The 27602-nt window shown below is 37.8% G+C and overlaps 1 protein-coding gene across 3 annotated transcripts in view; it reads left to right on the top strand.

The window, feature by feature from the left end:
• COL26A1 (collagen type XXVI alpha 1 chain) overlaps nt 1-26933 on the top strand; it is a 2134825-nt gene extending 2107892 nt beyond the window's left edge. For all 3 annotated transcript variants that reach the window (XM_044054034.1, XM_044054035.1, XM_044054032.1), the window contains one exon: nt 25391-26933. In XM_044054034.1, the coding sequence (XP_043909969.1) occupies nt 25391-25551 (161 nt within the window). In that variant the 3' untranslated portion in view covers nt 25552-26933. The remainder of the gene's footprint in view (nt 1-25390) is intronic.
• The last annotated feature ends 669 nt before the right edge of the window (nt 26934-27602 follow it).

Raw genomic sequence — 27602 nt, 5'->3', positions numbered from 1 at the left:
CCTGATGCATTATATACATCCTACAGCAGGGTCAACACTGACCTGCCTGATGCCTTAAATACATCCTACAGCAGGGTCAGCACTGACCTGCCTGATGCCTTAAATACATCCTACAGCAGGGTCAGCACTGACCTGCCTGATGCATTATATACATCGTACAGTAGGGTCAGCACTGACCTGCCTGATGCATTATATACATCCTACAGCAGGGTCAGCACTGACCTGTCTGATGCATTATATACATCCTACAGCAGGGTCAGCACTGACCTGCCTGATGCATTATATACATCCTACAGCAGGGGTCAGCACTGACCTGCCTGATGCATTATATACATCCTACAGCAGGGTCAGCACTGACCTGCCTGATGCCTTATATACATCCTACAGCAGAGTCAGCACTGACCTGCCTGATGCCTTATATACATCCTACAGCAGGGTCAGCACTGACCTGCCTGATTCATACAGCAGGGTCAGCACTGAACCTGCCTGATGCATTATATACATCCTACAGCAGGGTCAGCACTGACCTGCCTGATGCATTATATACATCCTACAGTAGGGTTAGCACTGACCTCCCTGATGTTTAAACATGAATCTAGAAATAAAATACCATCAGTGAGTGAGCAGATGGTTGTGTTTGATAAATGACTAAGAAAAAGAAATTCTGAATGAAATCTAAAGTAAATAGATGTGCTGATTTTAAACAAATAGGCCATAGAACATAGTTCCCAGGGATGACAGCCTATTTTAGTGAAAAGGGAAGGGGCAAATCAAATATTTCACATCTGGTTTAATCTATTCCATATATTTTCCAGATTTCACAGGTCCTGTGATCACTGTGTCCAGTGGGAGGTATACCTTAACAGCATCTTCATCCATGAAACCCTTTTCTGATGAGATAGTAGTTTTGGACAACTGCCAATACATCTGCTAGTGATTATACTGCTAGAGGCCTTTCTGATTATTATAAAAAACTGCTCAAGAGGTCACACACAACAAATAAAATCTGCTTCCTTAAAAGGCTGTCCTCACTATTCATAAATGAGTAGCAGTGGCAAGGGGCACTACAGTGCAATATTTGTTTTTTCAAGCTTTCCATGTGAAGAAATTTGGGTAATATGGCTAGACATTCATTTTATTGCACTTAGGTGTAATAATATTTAGTGTAGGTAAATATCTATTATATGTAATGTTTAAAAGAACAACTTGATTACTTTGTGAAGCACTTCACCGGTTCTAGTCATTTATGAATCCTGTGTAATGTGTCTATAGTTGTAACTTAAAATTTTATAGAAGCAATTACTTTAGCTGTAGAGAGAAAAACAGAGTAAACAAAGTTAAACAATTCACTGGCTACAGATGACAAGCAATGGAAGTATCATTATTAAACATCAGTTAAAACCTTACAGAAAAGCTGCATTAAAACAATGTTTTCAAACTGCTGTAGCCCTTTCTCAGATTCACACAGATAAAAACAATCACCTCTTTCTATATCATGATTGATCTGTTTCTACATTCCACGTGGTTTCTAAACAGTGTAATGCACCATTAAGATTCCCTAGTTCCCTTTCAGATAACCTGTAACATAGTCTGAATACACCAATGTATACAAAAACAGTGCTACGGAGCCATCCCATTCCGAAATTCTCCTTAATTAGTTGTAAGTTTTGTCAAGGTATGTATAATAATCTATATTTTTGTTGTTTTATATTTAAATTTATTGTATCGGATGTTTGTGTTACTTATTGGGAGCTGTTACCACACTGTATCACTAGTGTATTGCTGTGTTTTAACTATTCATGTTACCAGTGAATCGTAGGAAGCAGCAGAGCAAGTCAAAAGTTTGTTCCTTATTATGTAACTTTTTCACTGTAGCTTTAAATGATGTTTATATATTTATACTGTGTTTTCTCGTTTTCTGTGCTTAGTGCACTTTTTGATTTTACAATTATTTTATAATTAACGTTTTTCCTTCAGGTTGTTTAAAACTATAATGTACAGAAGTGTGCAAATTAGTGAAATTGTGAATAACTGTAAGTATAACTGCACAAATATCTTGCTTCAAAAGTTTAAATGTGTTGCTCGGAACTTCAGGATATTCTTCTTAAAGATTTAAATGCACTGTATAAAGCAGGATCATTTTAGAGTTAGAACCGCATAGAAGAATGTCAGTTTTAATATTTTGACATGCAGAGCCTAACTGAAATTAAATGGTGAAAACAAAATGGTGGAAAACCTGGTAATTTTCAAAATGTCCATAAGTACTGATAAATACAAGCTAATTGTAGGTTAAGTTTATTTGCAGAACAGTAGTTTTAAAAGTCTTTCACTTTATTGCAAACATTCATTCACTCATTAATTCTGTAACATTTCCATTTTCATATTTAGAGTTGAGAGAGAGGCAGATCCTCTCCCCAGATGCAGCAGGTATAAGTAAAAATAATACTTAATAGGACTTTGCCCATCACAGGGGAGGCACACAGTCTCACTCATGCACTACAAGCATATCTGTGTCACTGGTGGTTTTGTTTTCACTATGAGCTGAGAAATCCTAACCTCCCCCTGCCCCCACCACGCACATGCACACACAGACACACAGAGCAAACTGGATGTGTCAAACTCACCAAATGCTTCATATTGAAACTGTGGGTGAGACGAAGTTTACAAGCATTTTTGGAGGGGGCAACTTCATGTACCCCTATATGGACAACTTCACCCCACACCCCCTAGACACACACATAGTATATAGTATTAGTAGAATGCCAGCATCCATAAACAGCATGTGTGATGACTATAGAACAGATATGCAGCTGTGCCAGGTATGGAAATAATGTAGAAAAGTAGGTAGGAAAGGCTGGTTGTGGAATATAGAAGTCCAGGAAGTCATCAAAAGAAAAGAGTGCAGGAAAAAGTAGGATATAGAAAAGACAGAGCAGGCTAAGAAGGAATACTGATTGCTATTGCAACTCCTCTCTTAACTTCCTTGTTGGCCAAGGAACAAGGCATCAGAGGTACTCTCTCAGATTCTGGAAAGTGACTCAGTAAATGGCACAAGGAAACTCTATCAGGTTGCAAGCCAAAGACAGAAAGATAATGAAGATAGTCATCAGACAGCCTTTATAAGGGGTACCAACAGTAACCTGCTCACCAGTCCATGGGACATCAAATACAGGTGGAAGGATAACTTCCAGCAGCTTCTAAATGAAGAAATCCCAATGGAAGCTTAACTGTCCGAGACACAGCCTACAATGAAAGAAGAGAAGCCCACTATAGAAGAAGTTAAGAACAGCACTAAGGAAAATGAAGTCAGGGAAAGCAGCAGGCTCAGATGAGGTCACAGCAGCTATGTTCAAGATGTTGGATGACACTGGGGAGAAATTGCTCTAGAAGGTACTCACAGCAGTATGAAGAGAAAAGCATATCCCAGATGACTGAAAAATAAGCATACTAGTGCCAGTGTGTACAAGAACAAAGGGGACATTCACAACCGTAGGAAATATAGAGGAATCAATCTCCTGTCACCCTGTGTGAAAGTTTTGGAGAGGGTGATTGCTAAACAAATATGCAGAGCAGTAGAAAGTAAAATGGGAGATGAGCAGTTCAGATTCAGATCAGGATGCAGCATAACTGACCCGATGTTTGCAGTGAGACGGATGGTTGAGAAGAAGCTGGAGATCATTCGGCATTCATAGTCTTTTTGATTTGGGCAGTCTTGCTGTGGTTTGAAGTCCCAGAAACATTGGTAGAATTACTGTAGGCTATGTACAAGGACGCAATAACACATGTGTGAACAGTGTTCAAACTCACAGAGTGGTTCCCAGTGGAAGTGGGTGAGCATCGTGGTTCAGCTCTGAGTCCACTACTGTTCATCCTGGCAATTGTCTACATTAGCAAACAGGTCGGTAGTTACAGATTAACAAAGCTGTTGTATGCGTTTGATGCCACATCACATGTGCAAACTCTGAAGAAGAACTTAAGCAACGGATAGGGGAATGGAATGCAACCCTGAAAGCACATGGGATGAAACTGAGTACAGATAAGACAGATGTAAAAGCACCAAATGGGGACGGTCAGAAGAAGCTGAGAATTAAGTAGTTCTGTGGCTACATTAGCAAAATTAGTGGCCTTATAGCATGTAGGGGCATATTAAATTAAAGTAAATTAACTTTTGTAATAAAACCTGTACTTGTAAATCTTGCATGTGTGAAATTTGCAGAATATATAGAAAGGAAAGCATTCGACTTGATTGAGTGCAGCATTTATTTCAGGTGAATTGCAGCATAAGTGCCGGTAATGAAAGCAAATGTGATATGTGCTTTACAAATGAGCAAGCATCTGCACTGCTAAGATACATTACCCAATAGGAAGTCTAGCTTGTCAACTTCCCCTCCCCCACACTTCTACCCCCAGAGCTAAAAGACTCCAAAAATGGAAGAAAAGCATCATCCATTTTAATCTAAACAAGGAGGGCTGCCATGGACTCTTTCAGGTTGAGGGAAAAATAATCAGTCAGTCAGATACTGCCATACTTCTGGATTATACAGGTGGATTCCACTTCTGTGCAAGGCTCAAAGGGATTCCATTTGTCTTTGAAAATTAGTTAACTGTTTGTGGACTTCTAAAGCAGAACTGAATGGAAATTCAATACGTCTCTTTAGCAACTAGAAGGAAGAAGTCCAGGTACGATGCTAACTAAAAGTCTTCATTATACCAGCATTCCAAAAGAATAGGGAAAATGCCTGAAATACAAAAGAGCAAAAAAATCCTTTTTTTTTTTTTTTTGCAGAGGAGTAAACCCCTGCAGCCCCCTCTAGCTGGTGTCAGCACTGCCATAAAGACAAGGAATGCAGTGTTGGTATTGTAGAGCTATCAGTAACCACTACAGAAAAATGTGTGCCTGTGTTTGTGTGAAAAATAACCTTGGTCAAGTTTCAGTTACTGGTGGTAAGATTGCGGTGGAAGCCATTGGTCTAAGTCTGAGGTAGGTATAATCCTGTGGAGGAACTGTTTATAACTTTAATCTGTAGCTGTAGAGTATAAAGCTTATTAGGTTGTGGCAGGTGTTGGCTATTACCAGAGGCAGATGTGCAGCTCTACCATATGTTCTCAGTGCCATTTGATCTTCATATATTAGTTAGTGTTAGGAGTGAAGATTTAAAGCATGTGATATCATGTGTAAATTGACAATCGTGGTGTGGACCATAGTCCCTGTCCATTCCATGTAATCTGGTGGCAGCAAATGGGATTACACACCTGAGTTCTGCATATTATCTCAAAGATGACCACAATACAAACTGATGTTCTACACACTGACAAGTATAATTCATTCAGGCATCTTTATTGCAATTTCTTTTAATTGCAGTTTATGGAAACTACATTGACTTTAATTTTACAAGCCAGAGGAGCAGTGCAGTATGAAGATGATAAAGATTACCATTTGAAATGGCTGGACCCACTAGAGTGAGTCTTGAAACATGGAGACTGCATGGCTAAAAGAATGGACTTATATATACCAAGTCCGAAATGCCATTTCTTTGAATATTCCCTTTTCCTCAAGGTATGGCAGTCTCGGGGGTTGGTATATATAAGTTGGCAGGTGTGGGAGGCTTGCCTTCCACAATGGAGATGTGGTGAGGGGGGCTTGCTCCCAGAAAAAAAGAAGTTTTCAGAAGATAAATTTTCAAAATTCACTCTTCTGTGTTTTCAGGACATGTTTTTTGGGGGGGCTTCTCAGCACTCGCCATTTCAAATGCCGACATTAAAATAGAAAGCCGATGGTATAATAAATAAGACAAGTGCATTAGGTGAAACCCTTCCACATAAAGTGGTATGGAGTGGTGCTTTCTGCAAAAACAAAAAAAAAAGTTTTATTTAGCATTTCCAAGCTGTGCTTGTCAGTGTGAAAAACAAAATGATGATGCGTAACTCATTAGAGGATGACTCAAGCATAGGTAACGCTAGCTGTAGATGGGTAATCATTCAACATTTTAAGACTTGCATTGCCAAATCTTGAAATGTGGAGACAGAATGGCCAAAAATTCAGACTTAAATATACTTTATCCAAGATTGCCATTTCTTGGAATATTCTCTTTTCTCCAAACTGTGTTGATATGAGTTACTATGTATAAGTCCGAGGGGGCTTGGCCACCATATCAGGGAATGCAGGTAGTCTAGCGTTCCTGCAAAATACAAGTTAAAAGGAGAAAAGTGACATTTGATATGTACTCCTCTCCTGTATTTTGGTCTTTTTTCAGTCTTTCAGGACTCTGCTGTCTGAGTCTGATCATTTCCGTAGGGAGCCTCCAGATGTGACAGGGCTGGTTACAGAAGTGACGTACATAAGCAGCAGGAGGAGGTGGTGGTGGAACTGGCTTTGGATATTTTTTACAATGTGTGACTTCTAGGATACCAGTTAGTGAAAGTATAGTTCTTTTTTCTGCATTCTGTTATTGACCTAATTCTTCCTTTTGGCTTTCTGTCCAATAATCCTTAATGATGATAACAGCTGTCATTAAAAAAATGGCAGTAGACAGTTTAGCATCACTGAAAACAATAATAGTCCAGTGTTACTGACAGCATAGGGGTAATGTTGGACTCGCAGATATACTTCCAACACTGAGGGTTTTATAGACTGATTTCATTTGGGTGACTGCTAATACAGTGGTTCATCTACACAATTTTCTCATTTGAAGAAGTTGTACTTGACATTTCTAGAATATCCAACAACATAATTATTTGTGCTGTAAAGTGCTGTTGGACACTGTAATGTGCATCATAATTTTGATTTGGCATTTATCACTGTAGGAGATAGAAAAGTTGGTTACTGGGGAAAGAAAGCAGTAATTCTGAACAGTGCTGCTTACTTCCAGCATCAGAGCTGAGGTTTTTATTTTTTGATTCGGTTTTCAAAACTGAGCATTAAGATTTAAAGTGGGGAAGAATGGAGAAACCATTTATCTTCTGATAAGGTGGTGAAATAGTCACCGAACTAAGAGGCAGCCAAGAAAGATAGTGGTCTTCCTTCCCCTAGTACATTATATACCTCACGCCTTCCAAAAAAAACCACTGCCTTTTAGAAAAATAAAACGTATTGTGTTCACTGTAATCTAAGCTGTACAGTTATGCTATCTGCATATTGTTTAAAGTGATTTGTTAACCTGTTTTTTTTTTTTTTTGCTTATCTTTGCTCCACAGCATTTGGTGCAAAAACTGTTGAACAGTGGCTCCAACCATTAGTGAGCATTTTTAAATTGAATAAGTCCATTTTACATACACCGGCGCCACTCAGGAAAATTGCAAACTTTAACCTTAGTGACCTCGGTGTAGTAAAAACATGTGTTGTGACCACAGTCTTTTTTTGAGTGTTTTACTGTGCGTGCACAGAGGTGCCACATTGATGTATAGATGCAGCACATATTTCCCCAAGGGTAACAGCACAGTAGGACATACTAAATGTATTTGGAGCATGGTGTTTACAAAGCTTTTGATTAAAAAACTTCCCAAATAAGTACAGACAAGTGAAAAAAAATGCACCATGGCACTTGACTCATCAAATGCAGCGATGCATTTATGAACATTGTAAAATCACTATAAAGATATGTAAAGATTTCATTTTTGATTCACTTTAGAAGGAAATTCAGAATATTTCTCCAACATGTGCATATTATCTTTAAATAATTTATAACAAACTGGTATAACTACTTCAAGCAAATCTGTACTTTGGACATTACTAATGTTGGTGTTAGGTTTTATAAAATTTTGTGTAATAGATTACCTTGTGTTATCTTGTTAAACTAAAATTAGATCATTACAACCACAGTTTATTTAATAATTATGGCATATGATACCTGCACTGGATCTACATGGGAGAATCTGCCATTCTGTAAATTATAACTCCTGGAACATTATCGGTTCGATCCCAGTTCATCAAAACTGCAAGTCCCAGAAATCACTGAAGTAAGAAAATACTGATACAGATGATCAAAAAGTACAAGCTTTTCCTGAGTGAGGTAGCAGTACAGCAGGGAGTTTGAACATTTCCCATTCCCCCACTGCAGTGCAATCTCTGAGTTGGGATATATATTTTTAGGGGGGAGGGGGTTCAGGGAGGTTTGACCCACTGCAAAAGCAAATGCTTTCTTTTTTGGTGTAATAAGATTTTTTGAAGATTGATATTTTGGCCTCAGTGATTTGTGGTTCAGTGTATTGACATTTCAAGGAAATGTCAGACGCACATGCACATATATGGATTCACTTCAGAATCTCGAACTTCTAAAATCTTGAACTTCATATGGTCAAGATCATATGATCGAGGTCTCAGAAGCTGGAGTTTTTTGAGGCAGTCAGTGTACGGCATTTGTTTGAGGCCAGTAATTCTCTTTGTGAGGTACTTCTGTGGCCTTTCCAGCTGCTGAAGATGTCTTGTGAGGTACATTCCAAAAGGGGCATTGTACTCTATAATGGGTCTAATGAGTGGCGAGTAGAGGGGAACAATGACCTCTTTTTTCCTGGATGAGAACCCTTTATGATGAGGTGTGCCACGTAGAAGGACTTCCTGACTACTGTGGCGATGTGACTATCAAAGGAGAGACTACTGTCCAGCTGGGTCCCAAGGTCTCTTATCATGCATTAAGTAGATTGCTGCCTATGTGGTAGTTCATGGGTATAGAGTTTTTACCATAGGGGATGACACTGCACTTTTTGGCATTGAGCTTGAGGCTATAGCTCTGACACCAGGCATCTGTCTCAGTGAGGCCCTTCTGTAGGATGTCCACACCATTTGAGACTTGACTATGTCAACTTGTTTGCAGTCATCTGCGAACTTCATTAGCCAGAGGCCTTCTGTGTTAGCCTGTATTTCAGTGAAGTAGATACCAAACAGAAGAGGTCCCAGGATGGAACCCTGTAGTACTCCACTTGTCACTGCTTTGAGGTCAGATTTGGAGTCTGCAACTTTTACAGTGTGGGTTCTGTCAGTGAGCCAGTTGGCAACCCATCTTGTGACATAGGGATTTATACCTAGTTTAGTGAGTTTACCTTTAATTCCAGAATGGGGGATGGTGTCGAAAGCCTTGGCGAGGTCAAGATAGGCTGTGTGAACCACCTTACCTTCATCCATGGCTTTGGTGACTGCCTCAAAGAAGTCAATCAGGTTCAGGAGGCATGATCTGCCTTTCACAAACCCAAACTGGGTGGGATCCAGAGTTTAGAGATTACCAATGTTTTTGTTTATGAGTTCCATGGGGATACATTCCATGGCCTTGCAGACCAGGCTTGTCAGGCTAATAGGTCGATAGTTCCTGGGATCAGTAGTGGCTCCCCCTTTGTGGAGTGGGATAACTGTTGCTGTGTGCCATTCAGTGGGTACAAAGCCTGATGTGAGGCTATTATTGAACATGGTGCTTAAGTGGGGAGCCAGTTCATTTTGAAGTTCACCCACTTTGTATTTTAAAGTCTGTTTGTCATGTTATATATGCTTGGGTTCATCTACAGTCATTTATGCAATGCACTTGCTTTGTAATGTTTGATTTTTTTCTTTGCCTTGTGGTAGTGTTATTTCTCAAAAAGTCTATTTTGGATCAGTCCAGCTATTCAGTTATCATATCAATAAATAAACAGAACATTTCGAATAAATAAGCTGTCTTGCTGGATTCAGAGTGCTGTAACATAACTGAAATTCTTTGCTGGTGACTACTGTTCAGTTGTTTTGACTGCCAGCTGCCTAAGAAGTAATCCTGCTAGCTCTGCCAGTACAGACATCAAATGCCTTAAAGCTAAGAAGAAAAAATACCACAGATAACCATAGATCCCTAGCATAGCACTGGGATCACTGTAGTTAAAAACAGTATGGTACTGGGAGGAATGTGCTCCCAGAGTGGTCTGGAATATTTGCACAGCATTTAGTAGTCAGAAGCTAAAGGAATCTTGAATGAATGAATAAAACTGGAGTGTGCAGGAGAGATTAACACTCTAAGAACACACAGACCAGCAGACTGTGGTAAACAAAATAACTTTTAATATAGTGCTAAAAAGCACATAGCAAAGAGAATCATAGGCAGACCGGTTTCGGCTAAAAGAAAAATAGCCTTCTTCAGTGCAAACAAATAACATATCCCATTCTCTTAAATAGCCAGCAGTATTTAAAGGTGCTCATTCAAACCGGATAAAATACCCCCAAATTTAATAATCCATTTCTTCTCCATATTGTTAAGGGTCTGATGCCATCCCAACTTATTAGATCTATTGCCCCTGATCCGATAAATAATAATAAAATAGGACGCATTATTATGTACAACAGTATGTTTATAAAGAGCGTTGGTAATTCTCTGGTATCTAATGTCACTAAGGTGCTCGGCAATCCTAAACTTGACCGAACGTGAAGTCTAGTCAGCATAAAATGCAGAGCAACTGCACGTGGCCAGATAAATGACCCAATCGATTTGACAATTAGCAAAAAAATAAATACTATGGACTTCGCTGGTATTTTATTTTAACACTCTGCAATCATTTTCTTAACTGCTAACTATCCTGTGCTCACCTCATTAGCATTTACCAGTTTTTGCACTTGACAAGTATTACCAGCTGCCCCATATTTCTGTAACAAAAATTCTTAGGGAAAATGTTATGAGAAGATACAGCTAGTTATAATAAATAATTTCAGTAACACAGTAAAATGAATTGACATTGCATTCAGCACAAGAGTCATGCAGGGATAAGACAGAAGACAGATTTGTTTATAATGCTGGTGCTCACAGGTCGTATTAGCTGCAGTGGGTTCATACTGAAGTAGTTTCACATTTGGGAAGTATGACCTGCCTTTTTTCTGGGCTACAGAACAGTAAGGGTGTAGAAGTAAATCAAAGAGCCAAGTGTGTTTCACCCTGCAAGCACATCAGTCTCTTAAACTAGAATATTGCTGCATTTAATCCATGGAACAGAATTATGTGACTGATGGTAGAATTTGTAGTGACAGTCAGTTTTTGCCAGATGACTTCTCTGATTTAGTAATATGGCAGTAGTGTTTAAAGTTGAAAAACAGGGTTACCTTATCACTTCTCCAGTGAACCAGAGTAAATGGACATAGTGTCTTCACACACTATGAGCTATAGGGCCCCAGCTTTCTTTGTGTTCTTTATGTAGAGGGACTTTGGTGAGCCCTATTGAGGCAATATGATGGCCTCTCATGCAACACAGAGATCTGGCATGAGTTTACCAACTAAAGGAATGATGGCACTGGCATCACCCATTCTGGTCAGCAGTGCTGACACCAGTACACTGACACATGGGGGTACCATCATGACCTGCTGGGGAGGTAGAGGTTAGGGTAAAGAGATGGACATGTATTGCAAGCATTTTTTTCTCAGTGTATCCTCTTATTCTATTATCTAGCGTTCTTGTGTGCTGAAACATACACTTTCTCTTACAGCAAGTGCTCAACATGTCCGAATGCTACAGGAGATGGAGGTGACTGTACTGACACAGGGTGGCTATGTCATGTATGGCACTCTACTGCATAACTGCAAGTGTATGTGTACCATATGTGTGTGTGCTAATGTGTTTTTTTCTCAGTTCTTCAGGTCCAATTGTAGTCAGGTTTGTGGAGTAGTGGTGGTTGCCTTGGACTATAGTCAGTGCCTCTGTTGTTGGGTCACTAGTGGTTGTTTGGCTGATCTCTAAGCAGGATATGAAGATCACACTGCTAAAGATGTCTTTAGGAGATCTCTTGTGGCCTCAGTGGTCACTTCATGGTCTAGGGAATTGCTCCTGTTTTGGGAGTGGCACAGAGATGTCTCCTATCATTTATTGGCATCGGTTGAGAGGCCAGTGTCTTCCAAGGTGCACTGACAACTGGATGGCTGCCATGGTGTCATAGAGCACCCCCTGGCAGGGCTTGTTGAGTTACATGAATTAGGCCCTTACCATCAGGCCATCAGTGGTGCAGCTTGTCTATGACATCAGCCATACACCTGACTGGCTTGGTATTGCCCCCTGTCCCAGCCTGGCATCTTTGTCTCTTGCCCGATACCCATTCAGCAGGTCTACTCCCTATTGTGGCATTCCCTGTACCTTGTTCATTGTCCAACCCTCCCCATCACCAGCTGTCCACCCTCCTGTCTGTCTGTATCCATCCACTGTCATCTCCACACTGTGTATATATTGCCTCTGTTTGTGTATGCATTTTATGTTTGCTTTACAGCCCTTGCTGCCTTTCAGTCTCCCACTTTCCTTTCTAAAGCATTCCTCTCAACCTACTCCACTCACTTTTTTATATATTGAAAATGGAGTTCTGTGCTTCACAACAATATTGCTTTTACTGCCCCCATGTGTCAGATGTTATGGTTACCCCCCTGTGTGTCAGATGTTATGGTTACTCCCCCCGTGTGTCAGATGTTATGGTTACTACCCCCATGCGTCAGATGTCATGCTTACTCTTATATGCTTTCCTCCATTTGGTATTCTCCTCCATTTTCTTCCCATTTCCATGGTGATGTGAGTTGGCACTTTTCTGTGCTGATTCTCAGTGGGCTGCCAGGAGTGGTAGCTATGTGGTGCTTCATTGCACTTGTGAGCATGCATGAAGTGTCTTGCATTAGGCCACCATAGAGGTGACATCTACCATATCAGCCATTCACCCTTCTGTAGTGCTACTCATCCAGTACACCACTCTAGGTCTGCTCTTCCCCCCCAGTATGTGGCCTCTCACTTACTATCCAGTGTTTTCCTTGGTATTCCAGCAGAATGCATGTCTAGCATTGGGTCACATGGACTATAGGTTACACACCATTTAGTACTGCATTTATGCATGCTGCTGGCCTATGAATCCTAGCACTTGGACCTTTAGTTAAAAACAGGGAGTATACAGTGAGTTTATGTAGAAACTAGCCTTAACATTGTCATGTAGGCTCGAGCAAGTGGTAATGGAATCTTTTATCCTCAAACTGTGTGGTAGAAAAAGGAGTGAGTGATATACGTAGCAACATTTGGTAAGATCTAAGCTTGGCTAAAGCTGCTCTCACCCTAACATTAGCCAGTAATAAAGGAAGGCATATGAGTAGTGCTATACGGTACTTTCTGTAGATTTTTTAAGTATTCATCTCCATTAACTTGCATGTTGTTGTTGTATCTTTCGGCTTTTCCCGGTTAGGGGTCGCCACAGCGGAACTCCGGTCCACTAATGATTGGCAGTAGATTTTTACGTGCCGAGTTGCCAGCCCTGACGCACGACCTTCAACGAAGGTACACCCATTCACCCATGTCTGCACACAGAAGACGCTCTAGCTGAGAATCGAACAGGACAGCATCTTACTGTGCGGTGACAACGCTTCCGCAGCACCACCACCGCAGTCCTATTATTGGAAAAATAGAAGCAATGAAGATTAATAGGCTTAGAGACCTTGTAACATCAACTGATGGCAAATTACATTTATGGTACCCTAAAAATTGTCCAGAATCTAGTACTTTTATTAACTTATACCAAATAAGTTTTCTTCTTCACGTTTCAATAAAATTGTTTCACAGTCATTTAGGGCTACATCTTGTTGTGATAGGGCAGTGCATTTTTAGGAAACTGTACATTTTTTTACACTGAATGATCCTAATGATGTGAAGTTAAGCAAAGAGCGGGCCCCAGAAGGGTTGTATCTTGTTTAACATGAAGTGTCATGACATTCAGTATAAACTGTCAGCATAAACTGTTAAACATATAAGCATTTTTTAATCTTTAAATAAATAACAAAGTTCCAAAATCAAGAACAACCAAGCATTAGGCCATTTTTAATCTTTGTCTTGTCAGGAGGTGGACAGGGCCTTGCTCTCTTCATGCAAAAAGTTGCTTAGTATAATTTGCCTAGTCTGAAATTTTAGAAATTATACAGACATACTGCAATGTCATTACAGCATTAGATAAGGTTAGATTAATTGCTGATGTTGCACTGTTATGTAAAAGAAACACCAAAGATGCTGCCCTACATGATCTGATGAATATTGCCAGATGTATCAGGAAGCAGGACTAGGTCCACAAAAGGCACTGCAGAAGATCCAGAAAACAAGAAACAAAGTCCAAGTACAAATTCCAAAATTATTTCATGAAATACCACCGGTAAGGAATAAATAACTGTTTAAGGCAAACTGTTAAGCACTTTTATTCCATAAATCATAATAAAGGAACTTCTTTATAACAATCTTAGAACACACTAACTTTTAGATACTCTCTTTTGCACCCAGTGCAACTTATTTATTATGATTGGCTTGGAGTGGATCATGTGATTTGTTGAAAGGTTTTATATAAGGAAGTTAGTGTGCTGTATTATTATTCTGGAGTTCCTTAATTTTATGTCTGTGTGTGTGTTTCTAAAGCTGTTTCCTGATAAAACAATATTATACGTGCATACAGCGCAGTGGTGCAGCGGTAGCATTGTCACCTCACAGCAACAGATTCTACAGTTCACTTCTCAGCTGGGGTGCCTACTGTGCGGACTCTGCATGTCATTCCTGCATTCATGTGGGTTTCCTCCAGGTACTCCAGTTTCATCCCACGTTACAAAGACATGCGTCTGTAGCATTTCTCCCCGGACCACTGCTGAAAATTGCCTTCATTCCAAGTTGGACTTTCCCGGTAAACAAATGTTAATTAAATAAATGAATAATACGTACATATATAATCCACGGTGGTGCAGCACTAGCGTTATCGCCTCACAGCAAGAGGTTCTCCCATTCGATTTTTGGTTGGAGCGCTTTCTGTATGGAGTCTGCATGTCCTCCCCACGGTCGAGTGCCGTTCAAAAGACATGCGTGAATGGGCGTGCCTTCATTGAAGGTTGGGCGTTGGGCTGGGACCTTGGCACCATAAAAATCGACTGCCAACCATTAGCTGACCGGAGTTCCGCTGTGGCAGCTCCTAACTGGGAATACTGGGAACATAAATATATATATATATATATATATATATATATATATATATATATATATATATATATATATATATATATATATATATATATATATATATATATATATATATATATATATATATATATATGCATCATGTATATAAAATAATTCGACAGGAAGGATTCACTCAAATTCCAAAGTATCAAAGACAAATGAAATTTATTGAGTGCTTTCATCCACATTGATTAAATGAACTTCTTCAGACAATAAACTAAACTAAGAATGGTACTTAAATATCCACAAGTCCATGACATCACTTCCTCCTCCCATCCAAATCAAGTTAATTAATGTACCTGTTCCTTAAAGTACAATAACACATGTAAATTAAATAATACAAGTTGCACAAAGATTCAACTTTGCCCTATTTCTAAACCATAAATATAAAAAATATCAGTAATATTATTAATATATTGTACTTGTTTCATCTCAATAATGCTTTCATTTTTAAAATACATTTTAATGAGCAGTGGTCATTTAACCCAAGGAAGGAATGCGCATTAAGCTTCAGTTGCCAGAGGAGCTCTCTCCTCCAGTTTCAATGGCCATGGAACCATCCTGGTATTAATATCTACCTGTTCCACTACCATGTAGTGGAAATAGTGTTCTGGATATTCCACTACATGTCTCGCTAATGCATTAGTTGTATTCTGTTTATATTGTATTGGTGTTCGTAAATCCTCTGTCTAAAATACATTTCTGTTTTTCCTATATAAAAACAGTCACATTGTTGTCACTTTGCTAGGTTCTAAATTTGTGTTGCAGTCAAATTTCCCCGTAAGTGTCTACTTAACACCAGATATTGTAAATGACGATGTAACCTCAATATACCTACAATAAGGGCACCTGCCACATTTCTTCATCCCCTTATTTGGTATATAGGGTTTAATGTTCTTTTCAAGTATAGACTTTAAATTAAATCCTCGACAGAATGTTAATCTTGGTTTATCCCCCAGCTTGTTTCTAACTGAAGTATTTTCATTAATCAGGGCCCAGTTTTTATTCAAGATGTCTCTCAATAAATTGACATCTGTAGAATAAACTGTACTGTTTTACTGTCATTTTTCCAGGTTTGGTTTGTTTGGTCGTATGTATCATGTATATGTTTTCAGCTGTCACAGTACTTTGAAACACAAAAGCAATCATATATATACTTGAGTTCATTTAAACTACTGCACACTTTCCTGAGGTGCTAACATTTAAAAAAAAGGTAAACTAACAAAAGGCAAATGCATTCCTTCTGTAATACAGAAAAAAAAAAACTAATGCAATCCTTCTATAATAAAAACTAAGAAGGTAGATAAACATTAGAAACATGTTTCCTGTAGGGGGCAGACCACCATACTCATTCAAGTGAGGGGCAAAGTTCCTGTATCTACAAAATTAAATATTCTCACTCTGAGATCTCTGTAGGCCACAGAAAGAGCAAAACACAAAAAACACCCAAAATACATTTTATACTTCCTCCAAAATGGCATGATCTTGTTGTGAGACAAATTAAATCTGGGGTGGGAATGCCGAGCAAGGGGACTTGTCCCCATGCAGAAATGTGCGTATTATTCAGCAGTTTTAAATTAACCTTTAGAGAATGAAAGCTGTTTCCTTAAATTGCATATATTTGGAATCTCAGAACTTTAGAGAAATATGTTTTAATCTGTAATCTCTCAAACAAATATGATATCAACCAATTTTGATTGAGTAAATATTTTTTCAGACAGCTGTGATTGTTGCAGACATACTGCAACTCCCTCTTCTTTGTCTTTCCTTATTTGAACCTTGCAGTCTGAAGTGCTGTTAGCCAATTTCCCCAAATGCAAGTGGGAATAAATTATCAGAAATGTATAAATAAATCACCTGCCTTTCAGGTGAAGTGGTAAAGGACACTTTGGTTCATTTGTACTTATCTGGTTCACAAAACAAAGTAAGTGAATGCATTTCTTTTTTATACTTAACCAAATGAGCAATTATTTATTGGCCTATAATGATTATATTACACATACATTGTGTTAGTTCAGAAGTATGCACACGATCACAAAATGATTACAAAATATCCACAGAGTAATATGCATGGCAGGCTTCTTTCTGACTCGCTAGTGTCTTATAATCTTATGTGTAGTTGATACTGTGTGAAAGTGGAGTTTTGCACTACAGCATTGTGATTGTGGCATCCTGCAAAATTCTTCCTCTTTCTGTTAGATACAATGATGTCATAGTTTATATATATAAGTAGAAGGGTACGGTAGGTGAGTACAAGTGGGCAAGCCTTCCTGCAAAACTGCTTCTTTTAGTGATTACACTTATGAAGGTCGATCACAGTACAGTTGTAGTTCAGTTAAGAAGCCAAGTATATGCATATTTCCAGACAACAACCTATTGGACATTTTGGATTTGATAAGAGTCTCAAAACTGCAAACAGTTAAGTAGGTGGTCTTAAATCATTAGCAACTGTGAGGTGTGAAATGTTACACTTTTAGCAGCCTACACACATCCTTGCGTACCAGAGCATTTTCTTAAAAATCAGCTTAAAAGCAAAATGTAAACAAATGCAAGTATTTTGTGATCAGTAAAAGCTATTAAAACTGTACAAATAGTGATGGTATCAGTAAAAAGTATTTTTATAACAGTAAGTCAGTGCATTCATTGCCTTTCCATAAATAATGTAATATATTGTGATGCACACAAACCAGGGTTATTCTTTTTGCTAAACTTTCATAAACAAATTGTCATACCTTGTAAACTATATAACCTAGACATACACTGCAAGATCACTTTTGTTAACCAGACATCAGCTTTGACATGACAGCAAGAAATTCCTCTTTGGGTGCATGTTTATTAAGATATTTGCAGAAATATGAAAACATATGCTTGGTTTAATTGTATAATTAGTAACACAAACAGCACTGAATATCTCCCAAGATGTTAAACTTACAGTACAAATGTCTATGACAGTTTTCTTCAACAATATCTAAGGTTTTGCCTGATGCCATGCAATAGTTTGCCTGTTTTTTACTATTTACCTTGCCTGTTGAAGTATTGAGTACAAATGGAAATATTGCTTATTGACATAATTACTAACAAAAAATGCAATATCTCCAGTATACTGTGATTATAAGTGAACCTTGTCAATGAGTTTTCCTGTCTCCCATCATAACATTTCACACCATATCACTCAATAGTGTGTAGGTATCTCAGTTATGAAAATATGAACATAAGTATGAAAATAGAAATAAGTGGCAAAACATGATTCATTTCTGTGTACTGTGGGACATCCTACATCAACAGACTTATTGTCATTTTGTTAATTATTATTTGCCCTTTCTAATGCTGCTTATTATTAGCTGGTAAGTAACCGGAACCAAAAATAGGTCTGGGTGCCATAACGAGCTGTGGGTGTTGGACAAATACAAAAAGGAGCTACAGGCTTAAATGAGTTAAAATAACAACAAAGTAAAAACTCAGTTACACATGAAAAACATTTTTTGCAGAGGGAAAGCCTGTCTGCACTCCCTCATATGAGGGGCTGCATCCCAAAATACCCCACTGCTTATATATGCCAAGACTAAATCACTCTACCTTGGAAAAGTGGAAATTCTCTGAGGTACAGTAATTTTGGACTTAATGATTATTTCCCCATAAACACACTTAAATCCTCACAGTTCTGAGGGTCACATTTAGAGTCCTCAAACATACAATGAAAACTTGAAAGCCTTGTGCTTCTCAATGCAGATGTAAGTAGGTGATTAATTCTGGTGTCCTAAAATAGTGAGTTCTTTAATAGAACTGTTAAGTTACTGTCTTTAATCCATAAATATTGGTGAGTCCTCTAATGATTAACTAGCAAATACTGAATGGTAATTATTGTGTACAGTGTCATATATGTTTATTACAGTATCTTAAATTTGTTAAATGTAGCAACATTTTTTCTTTGACCTTCCTTCTTTTCATCTCCTGTACGATGCCTTTTTTCTGGCGTCTTCCTTCCTCCATATATTTCATGACTTGCACTCCATATTTGGCATTATTTAAAGCTTGGCACAGCTGCTGGATAGAGTAGTTAACTGCAGGAGCATTTTTTAAATTTAGGCTACAGTGAGTGGATTCATCCAAGAATAGGTATCTTGATTCTACCTCCTCAGCAGCTGCATACACATATATAAGGTATCTGCCCCTGCCTTGAGAGAAGAAGATATTTGGTTTTGTATATACAAACATATATAGCTCTGTCTGGACAGACCTCTGTCCTTCCCCTTGAATTAAGTATAACACAGGCTTTCTCACATGATGAGGCCAGCCTGTTTGGGAAAACCCAAATAAGTGTCAAAATGCATAATGTCCTGCTGTTGAAATTAATTATTCAGTACTGTTTCTATGTAAGGCCAGGTTATATGCAGAGGGATAATATTCAATAAATATATTTCATTTATTGAAAATCTTTAGGAAATAAAAAATACACTGCACCAAAGCTTAATTATTTCAAGAGCACATGCACAAGCATTTGTTTGTCTGTATTCCCTGTGTGACAAGGCCCAAAGTGCGTTTTGGATATCTAAGGGAGTCTCAAGAACATTGTTGTGTTTATAGAAATCTTTTTCGACTGTGACACAGTCAGTTGGTGATGCAACATAAACTACTTCCAACAGCCACTCACCTCTGTGACATAGTCCAAGAACCCATGATGTAATAGAATAAACTTTCTACTGTCATCTCTCCTCTTAAAATACATTTCATTTATGTTCTTGGTTCTTTCTTTCCTGGACACTCTCAGACATGGTGAGTTTGCTCCCAAACTTGTATTACCAGAATCATAGATAAAAACCCAGTTGCAACACCATAATATGTGCTAATTCTGATCTTTACTTCTAAATGCACTACAAATTAGGAATGATTACTTGAACTGCTTTTAAGGACTCCCTATTGAAATGCCGAGATTCTGATTGCCAAGTCTCAACACATTAAAAAAAGGGAGAGGAACAAACACCAAATACTGCTCTTTAAACTTCTTCCCAAATGTTCAGGGTCCAAACTTGTACAAGCCAACTCTGAGATCACCATACCTCAGAAAAAATGTTTATAGTGTAACAAACTCATGAACCTCAGAAGATGATATCCTTATAGGTTTATAGTTTTTTTTACTCAGCTTATATCCAAAGGAGACCATCAACATGCTCAGCCACATCACCCAGTACTGTGGGAGGCCAACAACCTCCCCCATTAAGTAGACCTTTTCCACATCACCCAGGAAAAAATTTGCAATCACCCAGCCAGTCATCCAGACTGGTTTAAAGTTTGTTAAAGAACCACTCTGCTTGATAGGTGAGGGCAGCCTGTTCCACAAATGGGGTGTACATTGGGTTAAGTATCCATCATGCCATTTGGTGGTGGTGGATATAGATTTAGATCTCTAGAAAGGGTGTTTGCTGTATAAAATCAAACTCTTTTTGCAAACACCACACAACATATAGGAATATCCAGTTTAAAAACGTGTAACCTTGAATGATGACACTATTGCATACTGCATAATACAGCAAACACATTTTCATGTAAGCTGCATCAGGTGAATTTTTGTTCTTGTTGATTTGCTGTTTGCAGTGTAGGTTTAGGTCTCAAGAGAAGGTGTTTGCTTTACCACTGGTCATATTTAGATGAAGACGTTGAAAGAGTGTTGGGTTGTTCATAGCATGAATGGCTAAGCAGAGGTTACCAGTCTTCAGGCTGTATGGCAATGAACAGAGGGACAGGGCTTTCTGTCCATCAGAGTAACCAAAGATACTGAGACATGAGATATTTTTGGTGATGTTAAGGACTGTCAAGCTGGTTTAGGAGCTTAGCAAGGTACATACCAAAGGGTACATTATATTCAATGATGGGCTTAATAAAGGATGAATAAAGTGTGATTATAACTTCTTTAGACCTTGATGAAATACCATGAAGGGTAATTTGTGCAAATAGAATGCTTTTCTAACCAGTCATATATGTATCTATGTCAAATTTAAGTGAAATGTTACCTATATGATAAGTAACAGTGATGCTAGATTTACTAGAGGAAGCTGCTGCATTTCTTGATACTGAGCATAAGCCCATGATTAATACCAAGCATTTTTGTTTAGTCTGGCACTTTCTGTAGAATTTGGTGATAATGGGGAATGTTATGGCAGGTGAGAAACACTTAGGAGCTACTGCATATCATCTCTTCTGTAGCTCTCAACCTCTTTGCTCAAGAAACAGGGACAAAGCTGAAAATAATGGGTAAAAAAAGGTGCCAATCAGGAACATTTGTTTTTTTTTAATCTATTACTTTAAAGTCACACACAAAGGTTAACAGAACCAGTTTAGCATCAACACATCATTTTCTGAACAAAAAACTATGAAACTCTTAATAGCTAACTAATTGTCAGTGATTTATCAAAAAGGGGAAAAAAGCATTTTACAAGGCTTGTGGGAAAATGTAATGAAGCAAAATCGAGGACATTTGAGAGATTTAAATAACCAAAAAAAAAAAAAAAACCTCGGTAACCAGCTTTTGGACATCACTTCACAAAACAAATCCATTGTAAATAAGTGAATTGTTTATTGACTGAGCACTTTTGTCTCATAAAAGACAACATCAGAATACCCGTGAATCATTTATTTACAACAAATTTGTTTTGTGAGGTGATATCTAGAAGCTGTTTACCCAGGTATTTTTTTAGTTATGTGTCGTTTTTACCCAGGATCCGCTTGAATTTGGACATTTGAAAGATATACATCAAATGGTCGGATTTATCAATAATAGCTCTCAACCTCTTTCTTACCACCAGAATCAGGGACACATCCAGAAATAATAATGAACACTTTTTAAAATATTAACACAGGATACATGAGATGTTGACAGAGTAAGAGAATGCAGATTGGTAGGCATTTTCAGAAGTAAAAGAAGGACATAACTGTAATTATTGTCATTATTTATTAAATTCTGTGAAACTCATCTCATTTACTCCCTAAACCGATGGTTTTAGGATGTATTGTGAATTACAGAGCATATTTTTAAGCCACAATCAGGATAGCCAGGAGATATGCTCAGTGGTAATGAAAAGCCTTTTACTTTTATCATATTTGGTGGTAGCAACAGTTTCAGGTGATAAGAGGGAACACTGGACTTTACATAACCACGTCATTTGGAATTCTGGATTTGCACTTGTGTGCGCAGTCCAATGTTCTTCATTATCACCAAGAATCTGAGTATCAAAATGGGATTTGATAACCACCCAGTTTGCAATCATCTGCAAACATAAGTCATAGTCCCTTGATAACTGCTTTTATGTCACAGAAATATATATACACCAAAGGGGATGAGTACTTGGGTGATACAGTGGTGCAGCAGTTACTGGTGTCACCTCACAGCAAGAGGTTCTCCGGTTCAGTTCTCAGCTGGGTGCCTTCTGTGTAGAGTCTCCATGTCCTCCATGTTTGCATGGGTTTCCTGTGGGTGCTCTGGTTTCCTCCCACATTCCCAAGTGGAGTGGGCATTCTCAATTGGCCATAGGCATGTGTGTGTGTGTGTGTGTGTGTGTGTGTGTGTGTGTGTGTGTGTGTGTGTGTGCGCGTGTATATATATATATATATATATATATATATATATATATATATATATATATATATATATATATAAAATCTGTGTGTGTGCATGCCTTTTGAGGAAGGTTGGACACCAGGCTGGCAACTCTACACCATAAAATTCTACTGCCTCTTGTTCTGTGGACCAATGATCCACTGCGGCAACCCTAAACTTGAAGCAGCCAAAAGAAGAAGAAGAAAGAGGATGGGGATCCATAACAGATCCCTGAGGGACACCACTAGTGACATGTATGTGTCTAGAGAAAATACCCCTGACCTTAATAGCATGGGTTCTCTCAGACAGCTAATTACCAATCAAATAAACTATGCAGGGGTTAATGTTGAGTTGGGAGAGTTATTCAGTAATCCCAGCATGGAAGATAATGTCAAAGGCCTTGGCAAGGTCCATATAAGCACTATGGCATGTATGTCCCTTATCCATTGTCTCAGTAACCCTTTCAAAGAACTCAAGCAAGCTGAGCATGCATGATCTGCCTTTTACAGAGCCATTGTTTGTAGCCAAGGATACAAGGTCATCTATATTATTGTTTATTTTTTTGGCTGTAATACATTTCATAGTCTTCCAATTAATACTCATAAGACTAACAGACTTGTAATTCCCAGGGTAAGTAGAGAGGCCACCCTTATGCAAGGGCACCACAACTGCCATTTTGCACACCTTGGGAACATAACCAGTAGAGTGACTCAGGTTGAAGAATTGATGGAGGGATTTCGCTAAGTTAGACTTCATGCTTCCAAGAAGACATCCAGGGATATTGTGAGAACCCACTGAAGCAGTGTCTTTAATTTTGAAAAGTGTCAAAAGGGGTTCTTCCAAATTGATGTCAGGAGTCAGCACTTAAGAGAAGGGTGTGAGAGCGAGGGGAGAGTGAGTGAGTGTTGTCTGGTAGAATATTAGCAATGCCCTTGAGGTCAGATAAGGAGGTACCAATGGAGAGCTGTTCAGCATAGATGTGTACATTAGTTCTAAGCTTCCTAATCTAGCTGAAGAAGGCCTTATGGTTATCTTCTGAATTAGAAGCAGTCATAAGTTCACAGCTGGCTTCGCATTTCCTAATGGTAAATTTGAGAGACTTACTTACCAGTTTTAAATCCTTTGCACAGTGATGAAGCAGGCACCTTTCAATGATGACCAGTAGCTTTTTTCTTTTATTACAGACTTTGCTGATGTGGTAGTTCCACCATATAGGTTTAGTTCTAAACTTGCCATTATGCTTCCTCCAGATTGGTACTGATGCCTCAGTGAATCTATCCAAGAGAGAGTAAAATTCAGAGCAGTAAACAGCAGCCTCAGTTACAAGACTTGTTCGGGAGCTAGCTATGCCATCTGTGATTATCAGTAGGTACAGTAAAGAGTACGAATTTGTTCCGGAGTAATCCCTGAATGTAGAAGAATTATTAGGTTCCACAAAGCCTGTTTTCATAAAGAAAATCACAGCATGATGATCAGATTTGATGAGGGAGAGCTAATGAGAAATGTGTCCGAGGACAAAACCAAGAAGATTAATGCCTCTGGTGAGTGGGGAGAGAATATAGTTAAGTGTCCTGGCATTTACAAAGTCCATAAATCTCAGGGCATATTTATTGTTGGTAGTACGAGTGCCAATCCCTGTATGAATAGTTAAGTCACCCAAAAGAAAGGCATTTGGTTTGATTGTTAACTTTACTAAATACCTTTTTTATGGGTACCTTTAATTCTCCTGGGGTCTGTAGCCTGCTGAGACTGGTTTACAAATATCATTGTCAAAGAATGAGTTTCTCTTGTGCCTTGAATATACTTTAGCTACCAGACTGCCTTCTCTTCACTTTATTATTATGTCATCATAGCTTTGTTAAATCCTTTATACTCACTGTCTCATTTTCATTTAGGTGTTATACTTCATGTTATTTCAAGTTCTGGTACTGAGAAATGATGATGCCTTTTCATTTGGGCCTTGGATATTTTGCTGTGCTACATGATTCTTCATTCTGCCTATGCTAGGCTGTGATGTGAATGCCATTTTACTTTTTGTAGATAACACTGTAATATAGCTATTATATTAACAGAACTGGGTTATGAGGATATTTGAGTTTGTAACTTCAAGGAATCATTTAAGCAAATTTAACAAATTAAAAAAAAATCTTAGTGTTTCTGGGTGAAATGGGAACTAGCTCTACATGCCATGCATATGGCTTTTCCCCCCTGCAGCCTTTCTAAAGTTGCAGAGCCTCAGGGTAAATTTTGCAACACTCATTGAGATGGTTAACCAATTTAATGTGACTCATCAGACTGTACAGTTACTACAGAATTGTAAGTAGTTAGACTCAAATACGGTATTTAAACAAGACTGTTTGGAGCGGAATACAAATAAATCACCAGATATGGAGACTGTTTTTAATTGATATTTTATGTGACAGTAAAACTTAAATGTTTACATTAGTAACTTAAAAAAATAAACAATGGATAGCCATTTCTTCACACAGTTTGATGAGCTCAGTAAAACATTGAGCTCTGAACTGAAATATATATATATTATTGCACATGTTTTGTATATTAAGCCTCTGTAAGATGTAATCAGCTAGGCTTCTCTACATTAATACTGTGATCATTAATGAAATAAAATATAACCTCTTGAAGTGTATACTTTAAGATAGCAGAATGCAGAAAATTGTATGGTAAAAAGTATCCCTTGTGCATGGCAAGGCTACAGTCCAAACAGCACTGCGATTGGTCAAAGAAATCTTTTATCTATTTAGTATAATATGCACTTCACAATATAAAGTATATATCATACATTGCCTTAGTGCACTAAATACACTTTCTTCTCTCTCCTATTCATTCTTTTTGCAGATCCATCCCCTTCAACAGAGCCCGGCTCAGGACTGGAGATATTTTCAGATCGATTTACATCATTAAAGGTTAAACGTGGAGGACAGGAAGTGCAACATCAGAATTCACATTACCAGATCATAGCTTCACTGCTGGCTAACAGTGAACGTTCCAGAAAATAACTGTAACTCTGATAGCAATTCAGGAGCTGAAAAAAAATTTAGGCAGTTGCTCCCATAATGCTGTAGCATTCTGTTGGCAATTTAAGAAAGATTAATTTTTAAACTGTTCATCATATTTTTTAACTTTGTTTTATATGTGTCATTTACTTGAAACAAAGTGAGTACTTCATTAGCACAAACTATTCTTTATACTTTGTTAAAAATATTGAATAAATTATGGTAAGCCTAGATGGTATTTTCCAAACATAGCATCTTATAAGAGATAATTTGAACTGTATCTGTGGTTTTGAGAAGAGAAAACAGTTATCTTCACACACCCAAGTTGCACTGATGAATGAGATAACACTAAATTGACCCACCATATATATGTTTAAAAATATGATTTAACTTTTTTCTTTTTTTTTATGAAATAAGTTTTAGACAATATTTTAAGCTAAAAAATGTCATCTCCTGTTCCTGTAATAAGTGTATGGAGATGGTAAAGATAAAAATAAAATATTATTTAAATGAGAATGAAGGTGTTAGACATTGTTGATCAACTCATATCACCTCCACTCGTTAGTCATTTTTCTTAGAAATGTATGACTTGAAAGGGTGAATAGTACAGTGGTAAATGGACATCTGCAATGGCTATATCCAAATAGCATTAAAGCATGTAAGCCAGACCACCTTAAGCTGTGACAGAGTTGCACTTAAAAGTGTAAAGAAACTTGGTATGGACTAGTCCCATGCTTTTGTTTCTAGTAAATTACGTAGCTGATATACATTTATAGTTATTAAGGAAATAATAATGATGATGACATTTTGTCACATGGCAGTTAGCACAGAGCTCTGAGCTGTTAATGAGCTGCTACTTGTGGTGCAGAGTTTGATTCCCTCGGCCTGCATTTGTCTGTGTATGACCTGTACCAAGTCATTAAACGATACAGTGCTTTGAGACAGCTGATAATTTAGGCTAGGCTTCTTAATGGCCTAATGGACTGCATGCCTAGTAACTACCTATGAACCTGTCATAGCTGTGAAGGAACGTGTATGGCTACCCACATTTCAGTAATGTGAAATTTTACATTTTCTAAATTATACAATAGCCACTCATGCAATGAAGAGAACAATTTGTAATTATTTCCATTTAAATTCACAATATTTATATTTTGAATAGTGCTTAGAGATGCATACTATGATGTTTTTTTTTTTTGTTTGTTAGTTTTTTTTTTTTACTTGATGTGGGTCCAAGAGGAAAACATATCTTCATAAGCAAGTGCATGTTCTGTGCATTAATTTTTGAACAACCTTCATAACCGGTATAATGAACTGTGTCAATTTCAGTTAAGTTCATTATTTTATTGTTTTTAAAATAAATTTAAATGTGTTCTAATACTTAATTTACTGAATCCCTTTTCTTTAAAAAAGACAAAATAATTATTAGGTTATAGTTTTTCATTATATTTACTTTAAACAGTTCAGGTGCTTCTTAAGTTGCCATGCTGGAGGGAAATCACTTGATGCTCTGGAAGTTCTGTATCATTAGAAAATATCTTGCTGGCTAGTTAGCAAAAATTATCACATGCTGGATTAGAATATTTGGCACCAGAAATGCATCTTAAAACAGTATTTTTATGAGGCATTTAGCACAAAGCAAGAATTTCCTCTTAAAGTTTACTTCAAGTTAACATCTATATGAAATTACCAACTGTTCTACAACTACTTTTATATTTGAATTTGTTGTTCTGTGTGGGGATTGTAACTCCCCTGCATCTTCCTTGAAAATGAGCCATGAGCGCTGTGGGACTACCTGGTTAATAATATTCAAATAACTCAGTAAATAATTCAAGCAGCTTCTGCTGGTGAATGTCAACTGCTCTGAAGTAGCACTTTTAGTTTCTAGTGAAATACTATAATCAGGAGAAATGGTTATTTCAGCTAAACTTTGGTTGGATTTAATGCTTAGTAATGGCTATGAAATAATTCCAAGTACTGCTCTTGCACTCATTTAATAATTGTTTTATTAGAAATCTGAACTATATGTATATGAGTATTAACTTCTTCGACTG

This window comes from Protopterus annectens, chromosome 13.part0, assembly GCF_019279795.1.
Source record: "Protopterus annectens isolate FY-2018-M chromosome 13.part0, PAN1.0, whole genome shotgun sequence".
Classification (NCBI taxonomy): Eukaryota; Metazoa; Chordata; order Ceratodontiformes; family Protopteridae; genus Protopterus; species Protopterus annectens.
This window is presented reverse-complemented; position numbering and strand designations above follow the sequence as displayed.